Genomic DNA, 22,998 nt, shown 5'->3' with positions numbered 1-22,998 from the left:
ATGGTTATCATTAGTAGTTTTAGGAGAATTCTACTACTCTCGGTTTGGTTCAGTGAAATAATTGTATGATTTGTTTGATGGAAACTCTGAGTTTAAGTAGAATCTTTTTTTCTTTGGGTGAGCTGAATGGTCTTAAAGGGTATGTGCTTTGGGACACACAACTGTGATTAACTGGAATTTCACTTTATGGAAGTGCTAGTTATATTGTTAAGAAGTACCTTTCCAGCATGCTTCAAAAAACTGATCAGAACAAACTAGCAAGGAAATATAGGAAACTTGACTTAATTGTAAAAGACATTTTAAATTAGAACAGTGGATCTCAGATGGCTCTTAAATTTGTACTTATTTGCATATATTACCAATTAGTCAGAAAATTGGGAAATTTCTGGTTACACTAATATTTGAATATACTTACATAACAGTTTTGAAAATCTCAGTTTATAACAGTGAAATGAGATCCCTTTTAAATCTAAACCCTATTAAAACTTTATGCAAGATTCTTTATGTAACTTTGGTTTCCAAACAAAGCAACCATTCCAGATAAGGTATAAAATCATTTATTCTTCACACTGGGTCTTCATTAAAGCTCATCTGATCTTTCGCTTCAGTGTTTCAGAGTTTGCTTCACATCTCACAAAGGTTTTCTCCTGGGCTGGGTGAAGTTGTAGATCATTCATGTTTTCTGAGCAAAATGTCATTCTGCATAGGAAACATCAAACAAACATAGCACTAAGTTTTGGATGGAGCTTATTGAAATGTTTCGTCCTTTGTTAAATACGCAATCCATGTAACATGAACTTTATGCTATTTTTTTAAAAGTAAAGAACCTAGGTCTTTATGACCGCAAATATTTTTAGAACTTCAGAGAAAAACAAAACCCAAATCAGTTAAAGCAATCTGTGTAAGGCTTCCAGGAGCTCTTCATGGTGTGATATTTCCCTTCTGTAAAGAACTCAAAGTCCTGGGGCAGTCCTGCTTTGTTCTGCCTCATACAGCTCATCAAAGATTTGAGAGTAACAATTGTTTCTTTCACTACATGACCCTGTCTCCAAGGCAAACATTCGCACTTTCTTCAACTGTTCCTCACAGGCAGGCTTCGCTCCCAGCCTTCCTTCTTTGGGCACACTCCAGTTTGTCAATAGCCTTCTTAAAGGTACCTGGGCATGAGGCCACTGTCACCAGCATCTGCCTGGCTCAGCACTATAAGCCTGCCCTTCCCTCTTATTTGATCTTCCAGCCACAAAGGACATCACCATGGGTTCTGGGTCTCTCTTGGAGACCAACAGCTGATGACTTTGACCATTGGTTTGGCCTGAGATGCTATTTTGTGTTACTTACTTCAATTGAATCTATTTGGGGAAAAAAAAATAGCAATAGTCACAGAGAATTGTAGTTTATAGCTTCTTTTTTTTTTAAAAAAATTGTATCTAAGGTCAAGTATTTACTAAAGCAAACTTCTAAAATTAAAAAGTATTATAATTATGGATGCATTTGAAAAATTCAGATAGTAAAGAAATATATAAAGTTGAGTATTAAAGGTCTTCTCCATCACCTTTCACTAATCTGACTCCTCTCCCTGTTTTCATGGTTTGGTTTCTGTCTTTCCAGATCTCTTTCTATGCATTTACACGTGTATGGATGTTCATATACAAACATAAAATTTGCTGTATGAATTTTTCTGAAAAATTTCCTCCTCATCAAATAACATACTTAGAGACCTGTTTGTGTAAGTATATACACATCTATCTCATTCTCGAATGGACCTAAAGATGATCATACTAAGTGAAATAAGTCAGACAGAGAAGGACAAATACCATATGATATCACTTATATGTGAAGTCTAAAAAATTATACAAATGAACTCGTTTACAAAACAGAAATAGACTCACAGACATAGAAAACAAACTAATGCTTACCAAAGGGAGAAGTGCAAGGGAAGGATAATTTGGGAATTCAGCATTAACAGACACACACTACTCTACATAAAGCAGATGAACATCAAGGACCTTAGCACAAAGAACTATATTCAGTATCTTGTAATAACCTATAATGAAAAAGAATCTGGATAGGTAAATCACTTTGCTGTACACCCGAAATACTATAAATTGACTATATTTCAAAAAAAAATCGATTTGATTCTTTCTCACCTGCTACATAACATTCCAGTGTATGGATGTATCACAATGCATTTAGCCATTTTCCTATTAATGGAGATTGGGATTTTCCCCAATGGGTTAGTATTTACAAATAGTACTGCAACAAACATTTTAGTGCATAGATATCCTTAGTGGATATGTTGAATATTTCTCCAGGGTAGACATAAAATTCTGGGTCAAGATTCTGCGTATGTCAAATTTTGATGATATAAGCTCCATGAGACCAAGGGCTTTATCTACTCTGTTTACTACTGTATATCCGGTGCCCACAGCATTGTCTAGCATAAGATATATGTTCACTACATGTTAGTTGTTGAATGAAATTCCCGTATAGAAGCTCTGTATGGCTGGATGGCATCACCGACTCTGTGGACATGAGTTTGAGTGAACTCCGGGAGTTGGTGATGGATAGGGAGGCCTGGCGTGCTGTGATTCATGGGGTCGCGGAGAGTCGGACACGACTGAGAGACTGAACTGAACTGAACTGAATTTATACTTCCATGAATAGTATATGAGAATGCCCATTTCTCCACATCTTTACCAACTCTGGATGTTATCTGTGTTTTAACTCCTGCAAAACTAATGGGTGACCAGTGATAATTTCACTGATTTTTGTTCTGCATTTATATGATTACTGAGGCAATCAAATATCTTCTCATTTTGTTTAGCTAATCACTTTTCACGTCTTGCTATAGAACCGATCTTCTCTGCTTTTGGTGTTCACCCTACAACAGTCCCTCTCACCCCTGACTTTGTGCTTTGGGGGAAGAAAGTCACCTCTCATTCAACTCCTTCCACAGAGGTAAAGAGCAAGTCACTTAACCAATTTTTTTTTTCTCTTATTGTTAGCAAAGAGGTTAAGAGTGTGAGGTTTAATGTTTGCATCCCAGATCTGGGATTTTAGTTTGTGCAAGGTACTCAGAAATTGGTAGTTGTTGCTGCATGAGGTACATATTATAATTCCCATTCATTCCTAAAGAACTGAGTCTCAGAGAGGAACAGTTATTGTCTGAGCCTACATAGGTGGAAGCAGTGAAATCAAAATTTGACTTTAGGTCCAGCTGATGCAGAGGTCATTGGATTCTGTCTGCGTATTGCTCTTCTCACTGCCTATCTCTCTGGGAATGCCTCTTGGCCTCCCTGAAGCCTGCTGCAACACTGACGCACAGAACCAGCCTGAACCATTGTCTTTCTTAGACTTCTAGACCGCGCAGTACTAGACTCTCACTATTCAGAGTGTGATCCGTGGACCAGCGGCATCAGCAGCACCTGGGAGCTTGTTAGAGATGTAGACTCTCAGGCTCCATCTCTGCCTACTGAAGCAGAGCCTACATTTTAACATGATTCCCAGATGATTCATGTGCACATTAAAGTTTGAGAAACCCTGGGATGAAGCAGATCATTAGTAAAATTAACGAATCTTGTTTTCCTAATTAGGTCCTGGAGTTTCTTAATGCCCAAAGCCACAACTCTGACGTTTTTGGCATCCTTCCCAATGGCGTTGGGTACTCCAAAGACCCATAGGAAGCACTGAGTTAAAAACTTAGAAAACTATAGGTCCCAGATCCCTTCCCTCCTTTTCATGATGTACCTCTTACAGCCACGAGGAAAGCTGTGATGTGCATATATATTCATTTCCAGCTCTACACCACTGCTAGATTAAAGAAAGTCAGATCAATGGGACCATGACTAATGGAGGAGGAGCTGTTAGAAACTGTGCAGAGGCAACGAATGGGCAATGAATCAGACAAAATAAGTCAGACCTGGGTTCAGACAATTATTGGCAGTGTCCCCAAGCTGTGTAACTCCCGTGAGCCTCAGGTTTCTAAGCTGCCCAGCAATACTACCTGTTTCAGAGGGTCACTGGGAAGCTTCCATGATGTGAATGCTCTAGAGCCCCTAGTTCAAGCCCATGGTGCAGCAAGGGCTCTGTAAGTTCTGCTCTCCTTCCTCCCTTCTTTCTTTCTGCAGAGCTGTGTGGGTAAGCACCAGGGGAGAAGGTAGCACTGTGTTTTACACTATCGTTCAGGTCGAGGCACCTAGAACTGTCATGGCGAGCGGCCTCTAAAACTGAGGATTTACTCTCTAGCTGAGAGAATCCTGGGAGGGTTGATGCCCAGAAGCTGAGCTGCTCTAAAGGGCCAACAAGTCATGCAAGAATAGCTAAGCACTGAAGAGGAGAGAAGCAGTTTAATTTTCTCAAATTGATCATGTGGAGAAATCTGTTGGCTGACTGCAGAGTATGCTTTTAGTAATTGCCAGGATTTTGTATCCCAGGGAGATAAAATCTCGGAGTGCGGTTGTGTGAGGGACTTAGGGGGCATAAATCTGCCACGGGCGGCTGCTAGCAGCGACACCCCAGGGGTGAGGCAGTTCAGAGGTGAGGGGCGTGCTGCTCTTCAGCTCCACTGGCGGCACTCCAGAGAGAAAGCGGGCTTCTCAACAGAGGGCAGTAGGAAAGGAGAGACACGTTTCCTGAATACAGGGGGGAGGAGACAGGAGAGGGTCTGCGGAACTGCAGAACCACAGAAAAGCACGGCAGCCCTGGGACAATAGACTGAGGATCCCTTTGCTCTGCTGAGAGGACTGAGGGAGCAGCTGAACATCCTTTCTTGCCTTAACTCCCTGCCCTCAACCCACCCTTGCATGTCCCAGGGCCTGTGGGCCAAGGGAGACGTTCAGTCCCACAGAACCGCACCTCCTGAGGGTAACCTGCTGTTCCACACCAGAATTTCCTAGGGCTCTTATTACCAAATGTGTGGTCCTCCATAGACCACAGCCAATCAGAAGCTCTTCAGGTGGGTCTGGGAATTCTGCATGTTTCATAAGCTTCCCAGTGATCCCTTGGCTTTCTAAGATTTGAAAGGTGCCAATTCAGTGTGAGATTTTGAGATTGTGATCTGCTAAAAGCATTTCTCTGGGTAAACAACAAAGAAGAAATGTCACTTCTAGGTTGTCACTTCTTGCTGTTCAAAATGTGGTCCTTGGGCCAGCACCTCTGGTGAAATCTGAAAAGCACTGGGCCAGTGAGTGGTTCTCAGACTCTGGAGGCAGGTAGCTATTAACTGGGGGGGCAGAGGAAAGAGGCTAGATGGGAATCAGAAGACCTGGGTGTAAATCTTGGTCCTTCCACCTGTGGCTTTGGGAACTCAGGATGGTCACTGCACCTTTCTGAGCATCTGTATGCCATCGTTGGAGCATAACAATGCCTACTTCACAAGAGAAATGCAAGTATTAAATTGTGAAAGTGCTGACGTAGGTAGATGCTCAACAGATGTTAGGAGGAGGTTGAAATAGCACTCACCTTTGCTGTGTTTCTCCCACTTTGACTCTGATGCTCTTTAGAGCAAGGCCTGAGTGAAGGGACTCTCTTCCCCAGGGGATGATGGTTTGGACCGTATTCCAGACATTGGACCACACCACGCTGTTTTCCCACTTGAACTTGATCATGATCAGTTCCCCAATATCCACATCCAATGTGATAAGAAAGGAATAGGTTTCATTACTAGTAATTCCTCTGCTCCTTGAAGATACAAAGGAAACCAGACATAGTCAGTTGATTTGTAAAGGCAAAGTGATGCTTAGGGACTTTCAGCATGTGTTAGATTTGCCTGAATGACTCGTGATGGTCTTTTCTGCTGCATTTCCCAAAGTGGTGGTGGACAGACTATTAATAGAGATAGCAATAGATGTGCCAAGATAAAAAAGGGTTTTCCAGAACAGTAATACTGGGAAAACCATCTTATTTTCTGTGATGGCATGTTTAAAAGGTTGCAAATATTCTGCAGTGATGAATCTAGTTAACTTCATTTAGCTCAGGCTTCCTAATCTCTAACTTCATACATCAGGAGAACTGCCTCCAAAAAAGGCAGGTGTCTCTGGGCAATACAGCTCTCTGTAGGTTTGATCAACACATGAGCACCACACTACAGTCTTCTCCCCAGATCAGTGCTTTTCTTCCTCCCCAACATAAATAGAAACTTCCATTAAAACAACAAGTATAGCAGTAATAGAAAACCACATATAAAAGGGATGTACCAGTTTGGAGCAAAATTTAAATGCAGATCCTTAGGTTTCATTATCAGCTTTACTCACTAATCTCCAAGACATTAAAATGTCCCAATATTGACAGAGCAGTCAGGCACTCTTTCCACTACTTAGAACAATCCCTGCTCCCCCAGGGAGAGATTTGGGATGGTGCAGAGTTAACACTGGATTTAGGGTGAGACAGGTGGCTGGAGGATTCCCTGGCTCAGCTCATCTTAGCTCTTCCTGCAGGATGTTGCCAAGCACCTTTTAGGAATCCACGCACCCCACTAGGCTGGCAGCACCCTAAGGATAGGGTCCTCTCTACCTCTAGTGCAGAGCACTGACACATCCCTGCTGAGTGACTGAATCCGTGGGATGATTGGAGGTTCAAAGCCAGGGGTGATTTTCGGGAAGCTGAGGACCGTCCCTGGAGCGAGTGAAGGCTGGTGTCACTTCCCAGGAAGAGCCCATGCTGAGGGTGGAGATGCTGAAATAAAGCGGCCGGTGAAGCTGGCCAGGCTGTGCAGGAGGCATGAGGCCACTGCCTGTGCTGTGAGCAGGGGTGCAGCAGGGCGAGGGATAGGTGGGGAGGGCTGGCAGTGCAGGCTGCCTGAATGGAAGATTCGTGCCGAGTTGAATGAGATCAGTTTTATTTCCGGGTTATGGTTTTTGGAACTCACTGGAAAGGTGCTCAGGGCCTTCCTGGGGACAGAATGTGTCCTGCTCCTGCTCTCAGCACTCCTGCTAGACTGGCCACCTCTGGTTCCCCTCTCCATTCAGCCCGTGTCACTTCGGGCCCATCACAAACACAAGTGGCAGCAGCATAAAGTAACGGTTGGGACCAGGGGAGGCCAAGGAGGGGTGACAAGGTGCCGAGCGCAGGCGGCTGTCCCATCTGACGGTGTTTGGGACACTCATACTGGGCTGAGAAAAGTAAGCTGTGCCTAGCCCGACCCTTGAAAAGCAGAGTCCATCCAGACCCTGTGAGAAAACTAAGCCTGTCCTCACCACGGATGGGGCTGTATCTCATACTCACAGAGTGATGGGGATCTTCTGCCTTTCCCCTCTGGTTCCGAGGAATGACACGGTGAAAGTTGGTTCTACAGGGTTCTCAGTTTGATTGATGAACCGAATCTTGAACTGGTAATGATAAACTAGAGGGGGTGGGATGGCGAGGGAGAGAGAAAGAAAACGTAAGCAGAAGTTTTTAAAATAAAAAGTCTTGTATTTTTTGAAATTTAAGAAAGCAGAGAGAAAAGTATGGGTGAATAGATACCCCAATTTTGTTTTCTGGGTGGTGGAATTCTGAATGTTTTCTTATTTTCCTCTTTTTCCTTCTCTGAATTTCTTTACTATCTAAGAGGACTTACGTTTGTAATATAATAAGTATTATCCAGCGAAAAAAAAAAAAAAAGAGGCAGAACAGGAGTATAGTTGGTATTCTCACTAATTTCTAGATGAAATTCTGTTGCACTATTCCATGTATTTAGCAAGGGTCCCCATTTATAAATGAAAGGATAGACTGCCTTTGAGGCTGCTGACAAAAGCAAGAGAACACACTGCTATTTTCATTTTTGCCTCTATTTGATGGTGTTAGCTTTAGGGTGGGACAGAGCAGCAGTCAAGAAATATGCCCTGATGACCACATCTCTGCCTTCTGGGGCTTGGAAACTGGTTCTGTGGGGTTCAACAGCACATTTCCTGATAGAAATAAGACAAAACTAGAAATAGTTTTAGTACCTGGGCCTAAAATTGTCCTATCTTTTCAAGTGTCCATAATGCCCTTCTTCTGTGTTGTTTGGAATAGGGAAATTAATTTTATTCTTTACCTAAATATAGTCTATATTTAGCTAATAAAAGCAATACTATCAGACAGGTGTTGTTAAACATTTTACATGGCATCATTTCAGTTACTCATCATAATGACCCTATGAGGAGGGTATTGCTATTATCGGCCTCATTTAAAAATTTTTAATTTATTTTATTTTTGGTTGCACTGGGTCTTTGTTGCTGCACGTGGACTTTCTCTAGTTGCGGGCAGTAGGGGGCCACTCTTTGTTGCAGTGAACGGTTTCTCATTTCGCTAGCTTCTCTTGTTGAGGAGCACAGTCTCTAGGTGTACAGGCTCAGGAATTGTGGTGCATGGGTTTAGTTGCTCTGAGGAATGTGGAATCTTCCTGGAGCAGGGATCAAAACCATGTCCCCTGCATTGCAGGCTGGTGGTTTACCACTGAATATCAGGGAAATACAACCAGTCCATTCTAAGGGAGATCAATCCTGGGTGTTCATTGGAAGGACTGATGCTAAAGCTGAAACTGCAATACTTTGGCCACCTCATGCAATGAGTTGACTCACTGGAAAAGACTCTGATGCTGGGAAAGGTTGGGGGTGGGAGGAGAAGGGGACGACCGAGAATGAGATGGCTGGATGGCATCACTGACTCTGTGGACATGAGTTTGAGTGAACTCCGGGAGTTGGTGATGGACAGGGAGACCTGGCGTGCTGTGATTCATGGGGTTGCAAGGAGTCGGACATGACTGAGCGACTGAACTGAATTGAACTGAACTGAACTATCAGCCTCATTTTATAAAGAACAAAACCAGGGCTAGAGAGGTGAAGTGACCTGCTCAGGGTCACATAGCAGAGTCTGTGCTCATGGCCTGGAGCAATTGCCTTGCTCAGCCTACACTGTTACATCAACCAGCTTTGGGGCTGTTTTCAAAATTATCCCACTGCATTTCCAAATAACTGATGGCTGCTTGGACTTCTTTATCTTGCTGTCTTCATATTCTCTAAGTACCTGTGGCACTTTAGCTTAAACAGGCTTAATATGGCATGTCAACTTGGATTGATAGGACTGCCGGGGGCCCCATGTTGAGACGGACTGTGAGACCATGTCTAGGCTCTTAGGAGGACTGCTGTCTGCCTTGGGCAAAGGATAGGGGATATATGATTTCTTGTTGTTATTTGCTTTTTCTGTTCTAGATAATGATTAATCTACTAATCCTGATACAGTGCTTGCACATAGTAGTTGCTTAATAAACGTGTGGGATGCATGAACTGACAATTTGTTTGGGAATATCAGGATGTGTATGAACATTAGGAAGATGGAAATCACCCCAGAGAATTCAAAATCAGAATTCTAAGATTTGTTGTAGAATTACTCCTGGAAAGCATATATCATGGAACTAACCACTTGACTATCCATTCCATGCACCCAGCATGTGGAAATGCACCATCCTCATGAATCAATCTACTTACTCCCAAATGGTCCATTTCCACTGGAGGTTGGTAGCTATACCCAGACCTGGCAGCGGCGGTGGCTAATGGCACATTGCCAACACATTAGCCGCAGGGTTCTGGTGTGCCTGTATTGCTGGGTTTCTGGGTTATTTACACAACTCTAACCTCCCCGTTTGGGTTTTGCAGTGGATTGGCTGCAGTCCTCTGCATAATAGGTGCTCAAATACTCCAGCCTGGAGTAAAATAGTTAGATGCTCTCAAGACTGTGAGGCCGTGGGTGAGAAATAAGAGAAGGACTGAGGGACCCCAGGAAGGGCCCCTAAACCCTTGAGTGACCGTGGTGGAGACAGAGACGCTGATCTATCATCCCAGAAGCCTCTGGAGAGATCTTATGCTATTTGGGGTCTGTCTAGGGAACTCTGTAACAAGTAAATAGTCTTGTAAGTTGAACTGAGACAAAAAGATATGAGACAAGACATTGGGGGTGTGGGGTAGAATGTGGACAGGATGACATGAGAGAACTGGTCTCTAGTTAATTCCCAAACAAGGAGGCAGAGGATCTTCCAGAGTATGCAAGGAACTCATAGCAACCAGTTTAATATGTATTCATTAGAAATCTACTACCCAGCCCGGTGCTAAAAGCTGTTGGGTATAAATGAATGAAACAGTGTAATTGGCTGTATGCATGGTAATACACTGACTAACATTTATTTTGTTTACCTGTGCCTGGCACTTTGTATTTTTATCTCATTTAATCCTATGACAGGTGATACTATTATTATTTCATTTAAGAGAAGAGGAAACTGAAGCACAGAGAGGTTATGTGATTTTTCCAGCATCACACAGCTAGTAAGTAGCATAGCTGTGACGTAAGTCCAGGCCACCTGACTCCAGAACTTGAACTTTTAAATGTTTATCCCCAGGACCAATAGCTTTATATACCCTAAGGAAAATGTTCATGTGTGGAAAGAGGTTGAAGTTCAAAGACATCGTAACAGAATTTTTAATTAAAAATAAATGAAAAACACCCTAAATATTCACCAATAGAGAAATGACTGTGGACTAATAATGATGATTATTATAATTACCATTTAGCTCTTTGTTTTGTTCCAGACACTGAACTATTGTTTCTCAAAATTATTTCATTTCTCTTTTCTACAACTTTGTAAGATGCCTACTTTAACCTCCCTTTGCATCATTTTACAAACGAAGAAGCTGAAGCTCAGGAAATTTAAGTAACTTGCCCATTGTCGTGTAGCTATGAACTAGCGAAGCTGCAATTAGACTTTAGTCTACTGGTTCCAAGTTCATATTCCCAAACATGTGATTTACTCTTATGAAGTGATTAAAAGATATTTTTGGAATGGTTTCAATGCTTATGAAAGAAGTGGGGAAAAAACCCCAACCAACCATCAGGATACACATTGTACATCTAACGTGACACTAATTCTAATAAAACAGAATGCACAGAAGGAGGGAGATTTGCAAAAATATTAAGTGATTATCTCTGGGGAGGGGAGAGAAGTAATTTTTATTCTCTTTTTTGTGATTTTCTGCAAGTTCCACATTTTTTGCAATGAGCATGTATTCTAATTAGACTCTTCTTGGAAAAAGAAAAGTTTTTAAAAGTATTAAGAAAGATAACAGAACCAGAAGCTGTGGTCCTGGCCTTAGAGGTGCTTGCAGCTGGGAAGCAGAGTCATTTCTGCCACCCTTGTCACCTCCTATCCAATCTCATAGGCATCAGTGTCCTGAATCTTCTCTCCTTGAGGGCAGTGTTGGGGTCATGTTAACACTTGAACCTCCACGATTCACAGCACACATTGGGAATCTAAGGAGTGCTTCTGGGGCTTTTTGTGTGAAAACAAGGCAGAACACATGTTACATTAAAGAGTCTAATTGTGAATAGGACTAATCAGAGTATTGCTTCTACTTGTTGAGATCCTACTAAACATCAGGCTACACACTAAGTGCTTTTTGTTGTTGTTGTTTAGTGGCTAAGTCGTGTCTGACTCTTTGCAACGCCCTGGACTGTAACCCACCAGTCTCTCTGTCCATGGGATTTCCCAGGCAAGAATACTGGAGTGGGTTGCCATTTCCTTCTCCAGGGCATCTTCCCTACCCAGGGATCGAACCCACATCTCCTGCCTTGACAGGTGGATTCTTTACCGCTGAGCCACCAGGGAAGCCCTATACTAAGTGCTTTACATACATTATTTTTGTTCTCCAGACTAAATGAGGCTAACACGTGAGACTGCATTTTCTACACCTACCCTTGCTGTCCTGGTCCACTGTCTACCCAGTTCTGGACCCCAGGATGTGACCCCCAAAGCCTCATCTCCCGGCTTCCTTATTGGATGGCTTCTGGTTCACATTGACCCACTGAGGTCGTACCAGCAGGAGATCAGGGTATCTCTCTGCTCCCTCCTGCTTTGAAGCCTGACTGTAGTAACTGCTCTCCCTGATGAGCTGCTGTCAGTAACTTCTCCTCCGCAGCTTACATACTCTTCGGCTATTCCTTCTCTTCGCTTCTCCGGGTACCCTGTTGTTAGATTTGAGGTGCGTCAGCACCCCATGTTGCTTTCCTTAATATCACCCACCCTCTCTAAGGAGTTCTGCCTGCTCTCTTTAGCAGACTCAGGTGAGTAGAGTCCTGTTTACTGCTGAGACCCAGACAGGTAGGGTGTCAGTGATCCCGATGAATTACAGACAAGGAACCCGAGATTTGCGATTCCTTGGTGTCTCGCTCGGTAAAGAATCCTCCTGCCAATGCAGGAGATGCAGGTTCAATCCTTGTGTCAAGAAGATCCCCTGGAGAAGGAAATGACAACCCACTTTAATATTCTTGCCTGGGAAATCCCATGGACAGAGGCGCCTGGCTAGTTACAGTCCAGGGGGTTGCAGAGAGATGGACATGACTTAGCGACTAAACAACAGCAACAAAAAAGCAGAGATTTCGAGAGGAGTCCAAGGTGACTCAGATAGTTAGAGGTGGAGCTGACTTTGAACCCAAGTGTCTGTCTGATTCCAAAAGGCCCTTCCCACTGTGTTCTGGGATTCTGGTTCTGGCAAGCTGCATCTTTTCTTTGAAAGCAAACAGCCCTGAAGAAAAGCTGCAGTTTAAACCTGCCTCCTGTGAAGCCACTGAAACAAAGTGCCTGCAGGGTCTGATCCACTGACATCCATCCTGGGCTATCTCTTTTGCGGCTTCTTCCCAGTTGCTGGTCTGCTAAATGTCCAGCCCCCGGGGCATGGATAAATGTTTCATGTCCCTGCACTGGAGATGGGTTTTTGTCTTCCTTTGGTCTTAAAATGTGAGTAGGAAGAGACCAATTTCCATATCTGAGATGTCATGGTTCCCCACATTTCTGAAGGAAGGGATTGGCTTTGATGATTGCCTCCTATGGATGAGAATTATCTGTGCCCTGCAGTGTCTCCCTGGGGCAGGACCTATACAAGAGGTCAGAACCAGCAAGGATGTGTAAATCTTGGAGGTCACAGACGTGCAGAAACAAGGGCATGATGCCCAAACCTGTCACACAATTATCGCACACGGAATTCCTTTTGCCCTGCACTAGGAAAGCCACTTTTGGGGAGAAATATTGAAATTACTATTTTTTAATGTGTAAGAGATTTTCATGTATAGAACTAATTATTTGTTCTTATTTTGGATTTTGTGTTTTTCCTTAAAAAAAAAGAAAAAAAGACCATTTGCCTTTTATTTCCCACCACACCCCAGGACAGTGATGCTGTTCCAAAGATTAAGGAAAAAAGCATGAATAATTTTTGCTCACTTTACCTTATGGCATGTTTAATAAGGATTTTAAAAAATGATTTCGGGGAAATGCTTTTGATCCTGTGACTGCAGGGAGCACAACGTGTTCCTCAGTCCAGGCAGGAGAAGTTATTTCAGGTCTTAATGGTGCAAAGCATGAAATAGCCCATTAACCTTGGACGAGATCAGGCAAAGTCCACCTGGGGCAGAGATATGAGGCCTCTGGAGAGCCTCCTCACCAGATCACCCCCCGGGGGTTCAGACCAGAAATCCTGGATCCTAGTTTCATGTGGACCCCACTGTTGCCACTTAACAAAAAAGTAAATTTCTTTTTACAAGGTAGCCACTATGGGCACCAGGTGATGGAAATTTATAAAAAAGGAATTTTTTTTCTTTTTTTTTGTCTCACGGAAAATATTCTGAATCATCAGATAGTGGCTTTGGGAGATATTATGACTCTCTTTGCAAACATCAGAGAGGTCTTTTTTTTTTTTTTTTGAATGTATAGATTTGTCTCTCATGGAGATGGCAAGAATGAGATCTTGTGTTCTTTTGCAGCACTAAGGTCTTATTCCTAGATCTCATATGCCTCTAAACCAAGAGGGAGCCTGAAGAGCTTGGAATTGAGATGATGGTCTTAAGCAGGGGATTAATGGATGAATAGCCTTCACTAGCAGGGGCTGGCTGAATGAACTCAGAACAGGATCAAGGGAAGAAGAGAAATGAGCTTTTTTGTTTTTCTGATTCTAGTTTAAGATAGCATTTTTTTTTCAATTCATCCATTTTTAATTGAAGGATAATTGCTTTACAACATTTGTGTTAGTTTCTGCCATACATCAGCATGAATCAGCCTTAGGTATACATATGTCCAGAAGAGAAGAGTGCTGTCATCAGCTGGTGTGAATTCTCACCGGCTGGCTGGGCCCAGAGAGCAGGGAGAAAGTACAGGCAGGAGGAGGACAGCGAAGTGAGGAGGGACGATGGCCCACTGTGTCTCAGGAATGAGCCGTTAATAATACTGAGTGAATTGGACTGTGAAGAAAGCTGATCGCCGAAGAATTGATGCTTTTGAACTGTGGTGTTGGAGAAGACTCTTGAGAGTCCCTTGTACTGCAAGGAGATCCAACCAGTCCATTCTGAAGGAGATCAATCCTGGGTGTTCATTGGAAGGACTGATGCTAAAGCTGAAACTCCAATACTTTGGCCACCTCATGTGAAGAGTTGACTCACTGGTAAAGACTCTGATGCTGGGAGGGATTGGGGGCGGGAGAAGGGGACGACAGAGAGTGAGATGGCTGGATGGCATCACTGACTCGATGGACATGAGTTTGAGTGAACTCCGGGAGTTGGTGATGGACAGGGAGGCCCGGCGTGCTGTGATTCATGGGGTCGCAGAGAGTCGGACACGACTGAGCGACTGAACTGAACTGAACTGAACTGGTCTCAGTCCTAATGCTTAGGCCGTGTGTGGTGAAAGGAGTGAAGCCCGTGGAACGGTGGAGACCTGGGGTCAAACATTATGTTTGATACTGTGCAGGGCCCTGTGGGGCTCCTGGGCACAAGGTCTTTCTGTGTCCCCCATTTCTTTGATTATAGGAAACAGCCTTCATTCAGCCTCCATGAACTTCCCTGAGTTCCAAGCGGCAGATTCAAGCAGTTGCTAATTAGGGGAGGGAGGGGATTTGAGACCAGGGAGAAACTAACAGTCAAGAGAAACAGTAGTGCAGCCTTGGGGGCAAGGTCCTTTTTCCCCATCAAGGAATACACACCACAGTATCCTTTAACCATCTTGCAGATACTGGAAACTCGCTCCAGGTGGAAGAAGTTCTAACATTGGTATGCTGCCCACAAGCACGTAGACCCCAGAGCAATTGGTTGATGATGCCGACTCCCACTTACCTCACCAGCAGCCCATCAGAAGAATGTCCACGAGCTGATCATATCCTTTTGAACAATTACTGTAAAACTTCTCACTATCTTGCCCCAGTTGGGACACACAGTTTTGAGGGTATTAGCCAGCTGTGGCCCCCTTTGCCTGGCAAAGCAATAAAGCTCTTCTTTTTTACTTCACCCAAGACTCTGTCTGAGATTCGATTCAGCACCAGTATGCAAATTTTCAGCATAACGTTTGCTCCTTTTAAGCTAGGTGACTTTGGGGAGGTGATTTAGCCTCACTGAATCTGAATTTATCTGTTGGAAAATTAGGCAACATCAGTCTCCCCCCTTCCATCTCCATCTCTGTCTGTAGGTTGTTGTGAGGATTAAATGATAAATGAAATAATTGATGCAACACAGCCAGCGTAGTGCCTGAATCTAGTAAGCTCCCCCGAGTGCTGCTTCCTTCTCTTCTACCCCATTACCGCCTCCAGTTGCTGTGAGGATTAAATTAGATAAGGTGCTTGCTAGCAGCACTACATACAGGTTTGTTTCCCGCCTCCTTCTCTTAAAAAAAAAAAAAAAAAAAGGCTCCCAAACTAGCACAATTTCCTTCCAAGAGGGTGAGTTTGGAAGTGGGCGATAAATTGCCTCGTTTCCCTCAGCGACTGTTTCCCAGTTCTCTTTCTGTTCCTGCTGTCCTCTTCCATGTTTACCCAAATTCTGGCGTATGCTTGTAGAAAATAGATCCTTTGATGGTTTTGTCAAAATATCTTGGGAGCCAGAGGACTGAGGACCAAGTTAGTCATCCTTTCTGCAACTACGATCAGGAGGCAATCTTTATCTTGCCCAGCCAGACCCTGCACTGAAATATATAGTACAATTAGATGTCCTTGAAAAATGTGGCTTGTGGATGCTCTGTAACCAGGGATGGACAAGTTTGTTCTTTTATGAATCTGTAAGTACTCATCAATGGCTGGAGGTGGTCACTGAAATAGACTTTGGGAGCCCAAGTCACAATGATCGTGGTGTGGTGGCTGAGGAAGGGAGCAGTTATGGGGCCTAGATTAAAGACTTGATGTCGGCACTATCAATAGAACTTTCTAGAAGATGGAAATGGTTTATTTCCGTACTCTCTGATATGGCAGCCACATAGTGGAGCATTTGAAAGGCAGCTAGTATGACTGAGGTTTCAAGGTTTAAATTTTAAGTAATTTAAATAGCCACATATGGTTAATGTAGCATTATAAAGGGCTTCCCAGGTGGCACAGTGGTAAAGAATCCACCTGTCAATGCAGGAGACATGGGTTCAATCCCTGGGTTGGGAAGATAGCCCCTGGAGTGAAAGTGAAAGTGAAGTCGCTCAGTCGTGTCCGACCCTTAGCGACCCCACGGACTGCAGCCTACCAGGCTGCTCCATCCATGGGATTTTCTAGGCAAGAGTACTGGAGTGGCTTGCCATTGCCTTCTCCGAGCCCCTGGAGTAGGAAATGGCAACCCACTCCAATATTCTTGCCTGAGAAATCCCTTGGACAGAGGAGCCTGGTGGGCTACAGACCGTGGGGTTGCACAGAGTTGGACACGACTAAACGTACACGAGTGGTAGCAATATACAGGCTGCAGCACCCCAGGAGCAGCAGCCTTCACATGGGTGGGAGTCTCATCTGGGCATAATTTCCAGCTGTACCTAGGGTACCTGATGTGGCCGAAGGGCTGTGTTCCCTGCCAGCAAGTGAAATTAGACTGAGTAGATTAGGACTGGAAGGGCTGAGGTGGATCTGGGGAGAATTTGGAGGGCCCAGGGGAGTGGAGTTTGCGGTGAAGGCTGCAGCTCATCCCTGGAATCTCTCTGGGGCTGGGGATTTGGTTCAGGCAGTCTTATCTCACAGTCTCAACTCACTGGATATCCCTGGAGCAAGATGAGCGGCTGGCGAGAAAGAGACTCAAGTGCTGCCTCCAGGGGATGCCTCTTCTGTCTTCTTGGGGTAGCACCTTGTACACAGCATGGAGGAGGGGGCTGGTCTCCCCTGAGCCCCCCTGTAGGAGGGCCTCTGCCTACCCTGGCTCATATTAGGTTAAAGAAGGAGTGATGGCCTGGCACAGTGGTTTTGGCAACTGCTGTGTGAGATAGTGCTGCCCTGATGCGATTCCTTGGTTCTCCTTCATAAGAAAAGAGTTCCTGTGAGTTCATACCAGCCGTGTGTGGTGATCAGGCATCTGGACTCCTTGGCAAGGGGAAAACTCAGCCTGGCTTGTGGCAGCTGCTCTTCCTGCCTCTCTTCCTTCTCTTGACTCTCTTACCTCCCGACCCCATCTCCACGCCCCTGCAGAAGTGCTCCAGCAGGACCCAGTCCCTCACTTCAGATGCACAGCCCTGCCCAGGAAGGTGAAAAACGACCCTGCCTCTTTCCAGCTGATCTCAAGGAGAAAGACCCTTCCCCACCTCTCCTCCCTCCCTCAACCCCAGAGACAGACCATGGGCAGGTTACTGAGATGAAAACCACTTGACTAATTGTTGGGAGTGCTCAGTCGCTCAGTCATGTCTGACTCTTTGTGACCCCATGGACTGTAGCCCATCAGGCTCCTCTGTCCTTGGGATTTTCCAGGCAAGAATACTGGAGTGGGTTGCCATAGCCTCCTCCAGGGGATGGCCTGGGTCTAAATGCTGGCTCTGCTAAGAGTTCCTTTTGTGTCCCTGGGCAAATGATTTTCTTTTATCTGGGCCTTTGTTTCCTTGTCTGGCAAATGTGGAATTGAACAGTTTCTTGAAATGCTAACATTCCAGGATTAGAGTAGATCCAGTGAAATGTGATTATCTGAGAGGCTTAATCACTGCCATTTGAAAGAGGAGCTGGTTAACTAAAATGAGTGTCTAATTGGCAGCCTGGAGCGGGGGATCTCCCCCTTCCAAATTCCCTCACCTGCTCCGGGTGCCTCGGTCTCCTCCACCCCTCCAGGAAGGACAGCTGAAGGGACCCTCTGCCTCTCAGGCAAGAAAGATCCTGCCCACACTCCAGAAGCTATCCACTGCTCAAATGGATTTCTTTCATTCCTGGGCTGCATGGAAGGGCAAACTGGCTGGAGAGCAAAAGTTCAGATAAACAAAAGAATCCTGTGCATGGGAGCTTGAACTTGGGAGTGTGGTAATGAAAGGAATGCCAGCCTGGGAGTCAGAGGGACCTGGGTTCTAAGCCTCCTTCCAGGCTAACCGACCCTGTGGACCTCGCCTGGCTGTTGTGGGCACCATGAGGAGTCTGTGGCTGCACCAAATGTTTTCATGTAAAACGCTGTGCAAATGCAAAGTGGTGCTGAGGGCGTTCACCTTCTGTAGCTACAGATAGCTGCAGAGTAACAATCAAATGGCACTGGGCTCCTCCCAGGGCCATGAGCCAGTGCTGTGAACAGTAAGACGCTAAATCACTCCCGAGCTGTTTTAAGGATTAGGCAGAAATGTTAATGGCAACAGATGTCGGCTTGTTCCCTCCAGGAGGATTGAGGTTTCAGTGGAGTATTTCTCTGCTGGCTTCGGCCCAAATCATGGCTACAGCCCTTTTTCTGACCTCCAGTTCAACCCGGCAAGCAGAAGGGGCTCGCTTTCTCCCCTGAGGCTGAGAAGCAGAACTTCTTCTGGGGAGGGCCTCAATAAGACAATGATCTCTTGTAAGATAAGCTGATTCAAACTTCAGAAGAAACGGGGAACCATAAATGTAGTCTGGAGCCCAGGTTTTGCCTGGCAGCCATTAGGAGAGATGAAAGCCCTGGGTTCTAGTCTGGGTTTGGAGAAGCTTCCAAGCCCCTGTACAATGACACCTGGTGCTCCAGGCCCTCCGGATCTAACATTCTGTTAGGGGAAACACACTGACTGAAACCGCCCATCCTGGTCAGGCACCATAGTAATCACTTACAAGAGTTTTTTTACCACAGGAGTTCCTGGTAAGGAATGTGGAACTAACAAGCCACCACCAACTGGAAGAGTTCTGGAAAGGTCAAAAGGAGACGACCCGTGTCCTACCACTTTCCAGAATCTTCCTTGCTGGCATCCATTTTGGCCGAGCGATGCATGTGCCACCAGGAAGGACCCTGAGTCAGAATGATTGGCCAGAGAACCTGGAAACTAATCCTGTCACCTTTAAACCTGAGATGTCGAGCCACATGGAAGAGCAGTCCTCCTGGGTCCCCTTCCCAACAAAGTCTCTTGCTTTATCAGCTCGGACAGTTCATTTCTGAGTGTTAGAAAAGAGACCACTCTCTGTTCCTGGAAGGGGTCCCCTTTCCTGCCACAATGGTAGGGGACCATGAAAATAGGTGAAGAGAGCAGCCAACCAAAGGACTGTTCCAGAAAGTATCAGGCTTTCTCCTCCAGCACTTGTCAGCGAGGAGGCCACATTCTTGGGGAAAGAAAGAGGCATGTGTCATCATCCCGGTCTGGAATCTGTGCAAACAGCAGATTCGGCAGTAGCTCCAGGGAACTTGTGAGCCTTCAGACAAGCAGCTGCATTCTGCCCTTCTGAAGGCTCCCCTGCACTCACCTTTGAATGGGGACTGGGCTCGAGTCACCAGGAAGAGGCTCTTACTCTTCTTGCTTTGCCGCTCCTGGCGGGTATGGTAGCCCAATGTGTTGCAACGACCCTTCTTGCAGCTCAGACACAGGCCTTGGCTGAAGCTGTCCATGTCCCTGCACATGTAGGCCGTGCTCTGCATGTCAGCGTGCAGCAAGGAGTCAATGAAGAGGTGCACTGACCGCTCGTGGGCACATTTGACGGTCTGGGTGATGGCTGGAACACAGGGCAAGAAGGACGTTATCATCTCTTAATCCGGAAGATCACCTTGCTTCTTGGTGCAGAGTAGCACCATCTCAGGAAGGAGGACAGGAGCTAGAGGTCAGAGGTCATCCCACTGACTACAGTGGGTGGCATAGCTGATGGAAAACTACACTAAAGTAGACTCTTTGCAGGCACTTACTGCAGGGGCATAATCCCAGGCTCTGAAGGGCTGCTGAGGGCACTCTATGTTACGGTGGGTGTTTTAATAGGAGCCCTGAGTCACTAAGAAAATACTGGTTCTTTAAGCGTGTGTGTGTGTGTGTGTGTGTGTGTGTGTGAATCGCTCAGTCTTGCCTGACTCTTTGCGACCCTGTGGACTGTAGCCTGCCAGGCTTCTCTGTCCATGGGATTCTCCAGGCAAGAATACTGGAGTGGGTTGCCATTCCCTCCTCCAGGAGATCTTCCTGACCCAGTGATCCAACCCAGGTCTCCTGCATTGCAGACAGGTTCTTCACCATTTGAGCTACCAGGAAAGTTCTCTTTAAGCAATTCTTTTGGAAATGAATTGTAATTCATTTTGGAAATATTTTAGTTTCAAACAGTTAAAAATGCACAACCGCTGATGCTCTAAGGGTGAGTTGGCAGAATAGGCTTGTGTGGAATGCCTCTTTTTATTTATTTAATTAACAAATTATTTTATTTTTGGCTGTGCTGGATCTTCGTTGCTGCGCGCAGCCTTTCTCTGGTTTCAGAGCGTGGGGTCTACTGTCTCTGTGCGGCGCGCAGGCTTCTCAATGCGGTGGCTTCTCTTACTGTGGAGCACAGGATCTTGGGTGTGTTGGTTTCTTCAGCCGTTGTGGTGCACAGGCTCAGTTGCCCCACAGCATGTGGGGTCTTAGTTGCTCAGTTGCCCCACAGCATGTGGGGTCTTAGTTCCTGGCCCAGGGATGGAACTCATTCTCCCTGCAGCGGAAGCGGGGAGTCTTAACCACTGGACTTCCAGGGAAGTCCCTGGAATGCCTCTTTTTCTTAATAAAGCTGGCTAAGTCAGTGCCCAAGCACTCTTGGGACTTGGCTACTGGTCTGGTGAGGCCTGAGGCCTCCGTGACCATGTCCCAAAGCAGCTACAGCCTGCTCAATGTAACTGACCTGGACGACTGGCATAGGGATTTGCTTTGAGAAGGATGTGCTCCAGTGACCAGGTCTGAATGAACCTAAGCAAAAACAAGTTTAGGAGGTTTCTGTACCAAGGATTTTGACCTTTTTTTGGGAGGGGAGGTTGTTTTGGGGTCTCCAAATCTTAATCTTTAGTGTTCTCTAGGAGTCCACCACAAGGTATGACAAGAACTTCCTGTGAAAGTGGACCCCAGGTAGCTTAGCCAAATAATTTTCCCCAGGGTTAGTCATCTCAGTTCCTGGTCACAAGTGGCTCTATTTGTTGAGCACCCACTATGAGGCAGGTACTACTGAGTACCTTCCCTGAATATTCACCACAGCTCTTCAAGGCAGCTCTTACAAATGAGAAAAATGAGCTTCAAAGACAGTCTCTAACTCATGCAAGCTCACCTAGCAAGGAGGTGGTAAGGATGGTAAACCATGTCAACACGTTCACCCCAGAATGGGATCACTTTCAAACATAAGGGTGAAGGAAATGGAGAAAAACCACCCTAAGGTGGGCAAGCTGAATAAATATACTTGGTCCCGTCATTCTGAAGTTTAGCACAAAATAGAAAATGGTAGTAATTGGGCAGAGGCATTCACCAGGTGATCAGTTGAACAGCATCTAGGGGTCTGTGTTGACCTTAGGGAGGGTGTAGATCTGGGAAGAGGGCTGGCTGATCACCAGGGACTGCTGGTGAACCAGAGGGCAATGATAGGAGAGAGATGTTAAGGAATGATAAGGGGAAATTCCCAGAAAGTTCTCAGGCGTGGGCTGGTGAAAGGCTGGGAGTCCAGCCAAGATAAGATAATGTCGAATGTGAAGGTCATTCTGATACAGGATACATGAAGGTGGTTAAGGAAACATAAGATAGTGTGTGCTTAGTTCAGTTTTCAAATGATTGGAAGAAGGTGGTAAGTGGGGGTGGGCTGGGGGTCTCCAGTTGGCTTAGAGTGAGTTGGCAGGTCTTAATCAGGATATTATTTTATAATAAAAAGAAACTTGGAATGCCTCTGAAATGTATGGTTTTTGCTCACATTTTGTTCTTTAATCCAGGGCCATGTTAATCAAGGTTCATGTTAATGTTTTGGTTTTAGGGTTTGAGAGAGAAGGGGAAAAATACAACCCAGATAATGCCACAGTAATTTTCTGCACCGGACAAAGTCCCAAGGAAGTCACAGGACCTATTTAGAGCTGAACTTTGAAATAGAAGAATCTCAGTAATGAATGTCCCGTGGGGTCAGCTGATTAAACCTCATACTTGGGAGACCAAGAAGTCATGATCTATTAAGTGGATTAGCATGGGGCCAGAACAGAGGCAGCCCCCTGAATGAGGAATCTTCCAGAAAGAGGAATGACCACAGGCAGCAGGGCTCAATTTTCAGAAGGGCTGATACCCCAGGAGAGACTTGGCTGGGTATGATGAGTGGAGATGAGAAGTGGGAATTCCTGGATGTGCCCTCAGCTTATCCTCTGTGTCTGAGCTCCAGCGACCACTGCCTGTGAAGAGGAAGGTCCTGCCTGGGGAACAGCACCCTTTCCCACTCACACAAGCCCTCTCTCTGCATGGACTAGGTGACCATTCACTTTGAGCCCCATCCTTGCCAAACTCTTCCCAAAATCTCGCAGATTGGATTCCTCTGGATCCAGAGGCCACACCAACTGTGGGGAGTGTAAGCCATCGTAGGCTAGTGTCTTTCTCACCATTTAAGCCATGCTTGGCGAAATGTTTGTAGAGCTCTAGGAAGTGGCATCCAGGCTGGTAGGAACCCCCATTGGGGTAGAAGTCATAGTGTGCTATGGGCTGTTTGATGCCCACACTCAGCCCCATGTGTTCCCAGGTAAAGGTGTGAATGGCGTCCACAAAATTGGCGTCATCTGGTGAAAGCCGGTCACTGAAAGAAGCTTTTTCAAACAAAGGGCCTGCAGCATCCAGCCCTAAGAGGAAAGCAATGGGAAGGATCAGATTGGAGCAAGAGGAGGCAGGGAGAAAGGCTC

General features: G+C 45.5%; 1 protein-coding gene across 1 annotated transcript in view; it reads right to left on the bottom strand.

The window, feature by feature from the left end:
• Positions 1–575: 575 nt before the first annotated feature.
• LIPC (lipase C, hepatic type) overlaps positions 576–22,998 on the bottom strand; it is a 202,437-nt gene continuing 180,014 nt past the window's right edge. The window contains exons 7-11 of the mRNA XM_055436350.2: positions 22,705–22,938; positions 19,608–19,853; positions 7,222–7,339; positions 5,461–5,679; positions 576–699 (exon numbers count right to left, since the gene is read on the bottom strand). Coding sequence (XP_055292325.2) covers positions 588–699; positions 5,461–5,679; positions 7,222–7,339; positions 19,608–19,853; positions 22,705–22,938 — 929 coding nt within the window. The 3' untranslated portion in view covers positions 576–587. The remainder of the gene's footprint in view (positions 700–5,460; positions 5,680–7,221; positions 7,340–19,607; positions 19,854–22,704; positions 22,939–22,998) is intronic.

Source organism: Moschus berezovskii, chromosome 9, assembly GCF_049115385.1.
Source record: "Moschus berezovskii isolate FMDL1 chromosome 9, NW_MosBer_1.0, whole genome shotgun sequence".
NCBI lineage: Eukaryota > Metazoa > Chordata > Mammalia > Artiodactyla > Moschidae > Moschus > Moschus berezovskii.
This window is presented reverse-complemented; position numbering and strand designations above follow the sequence as displayed.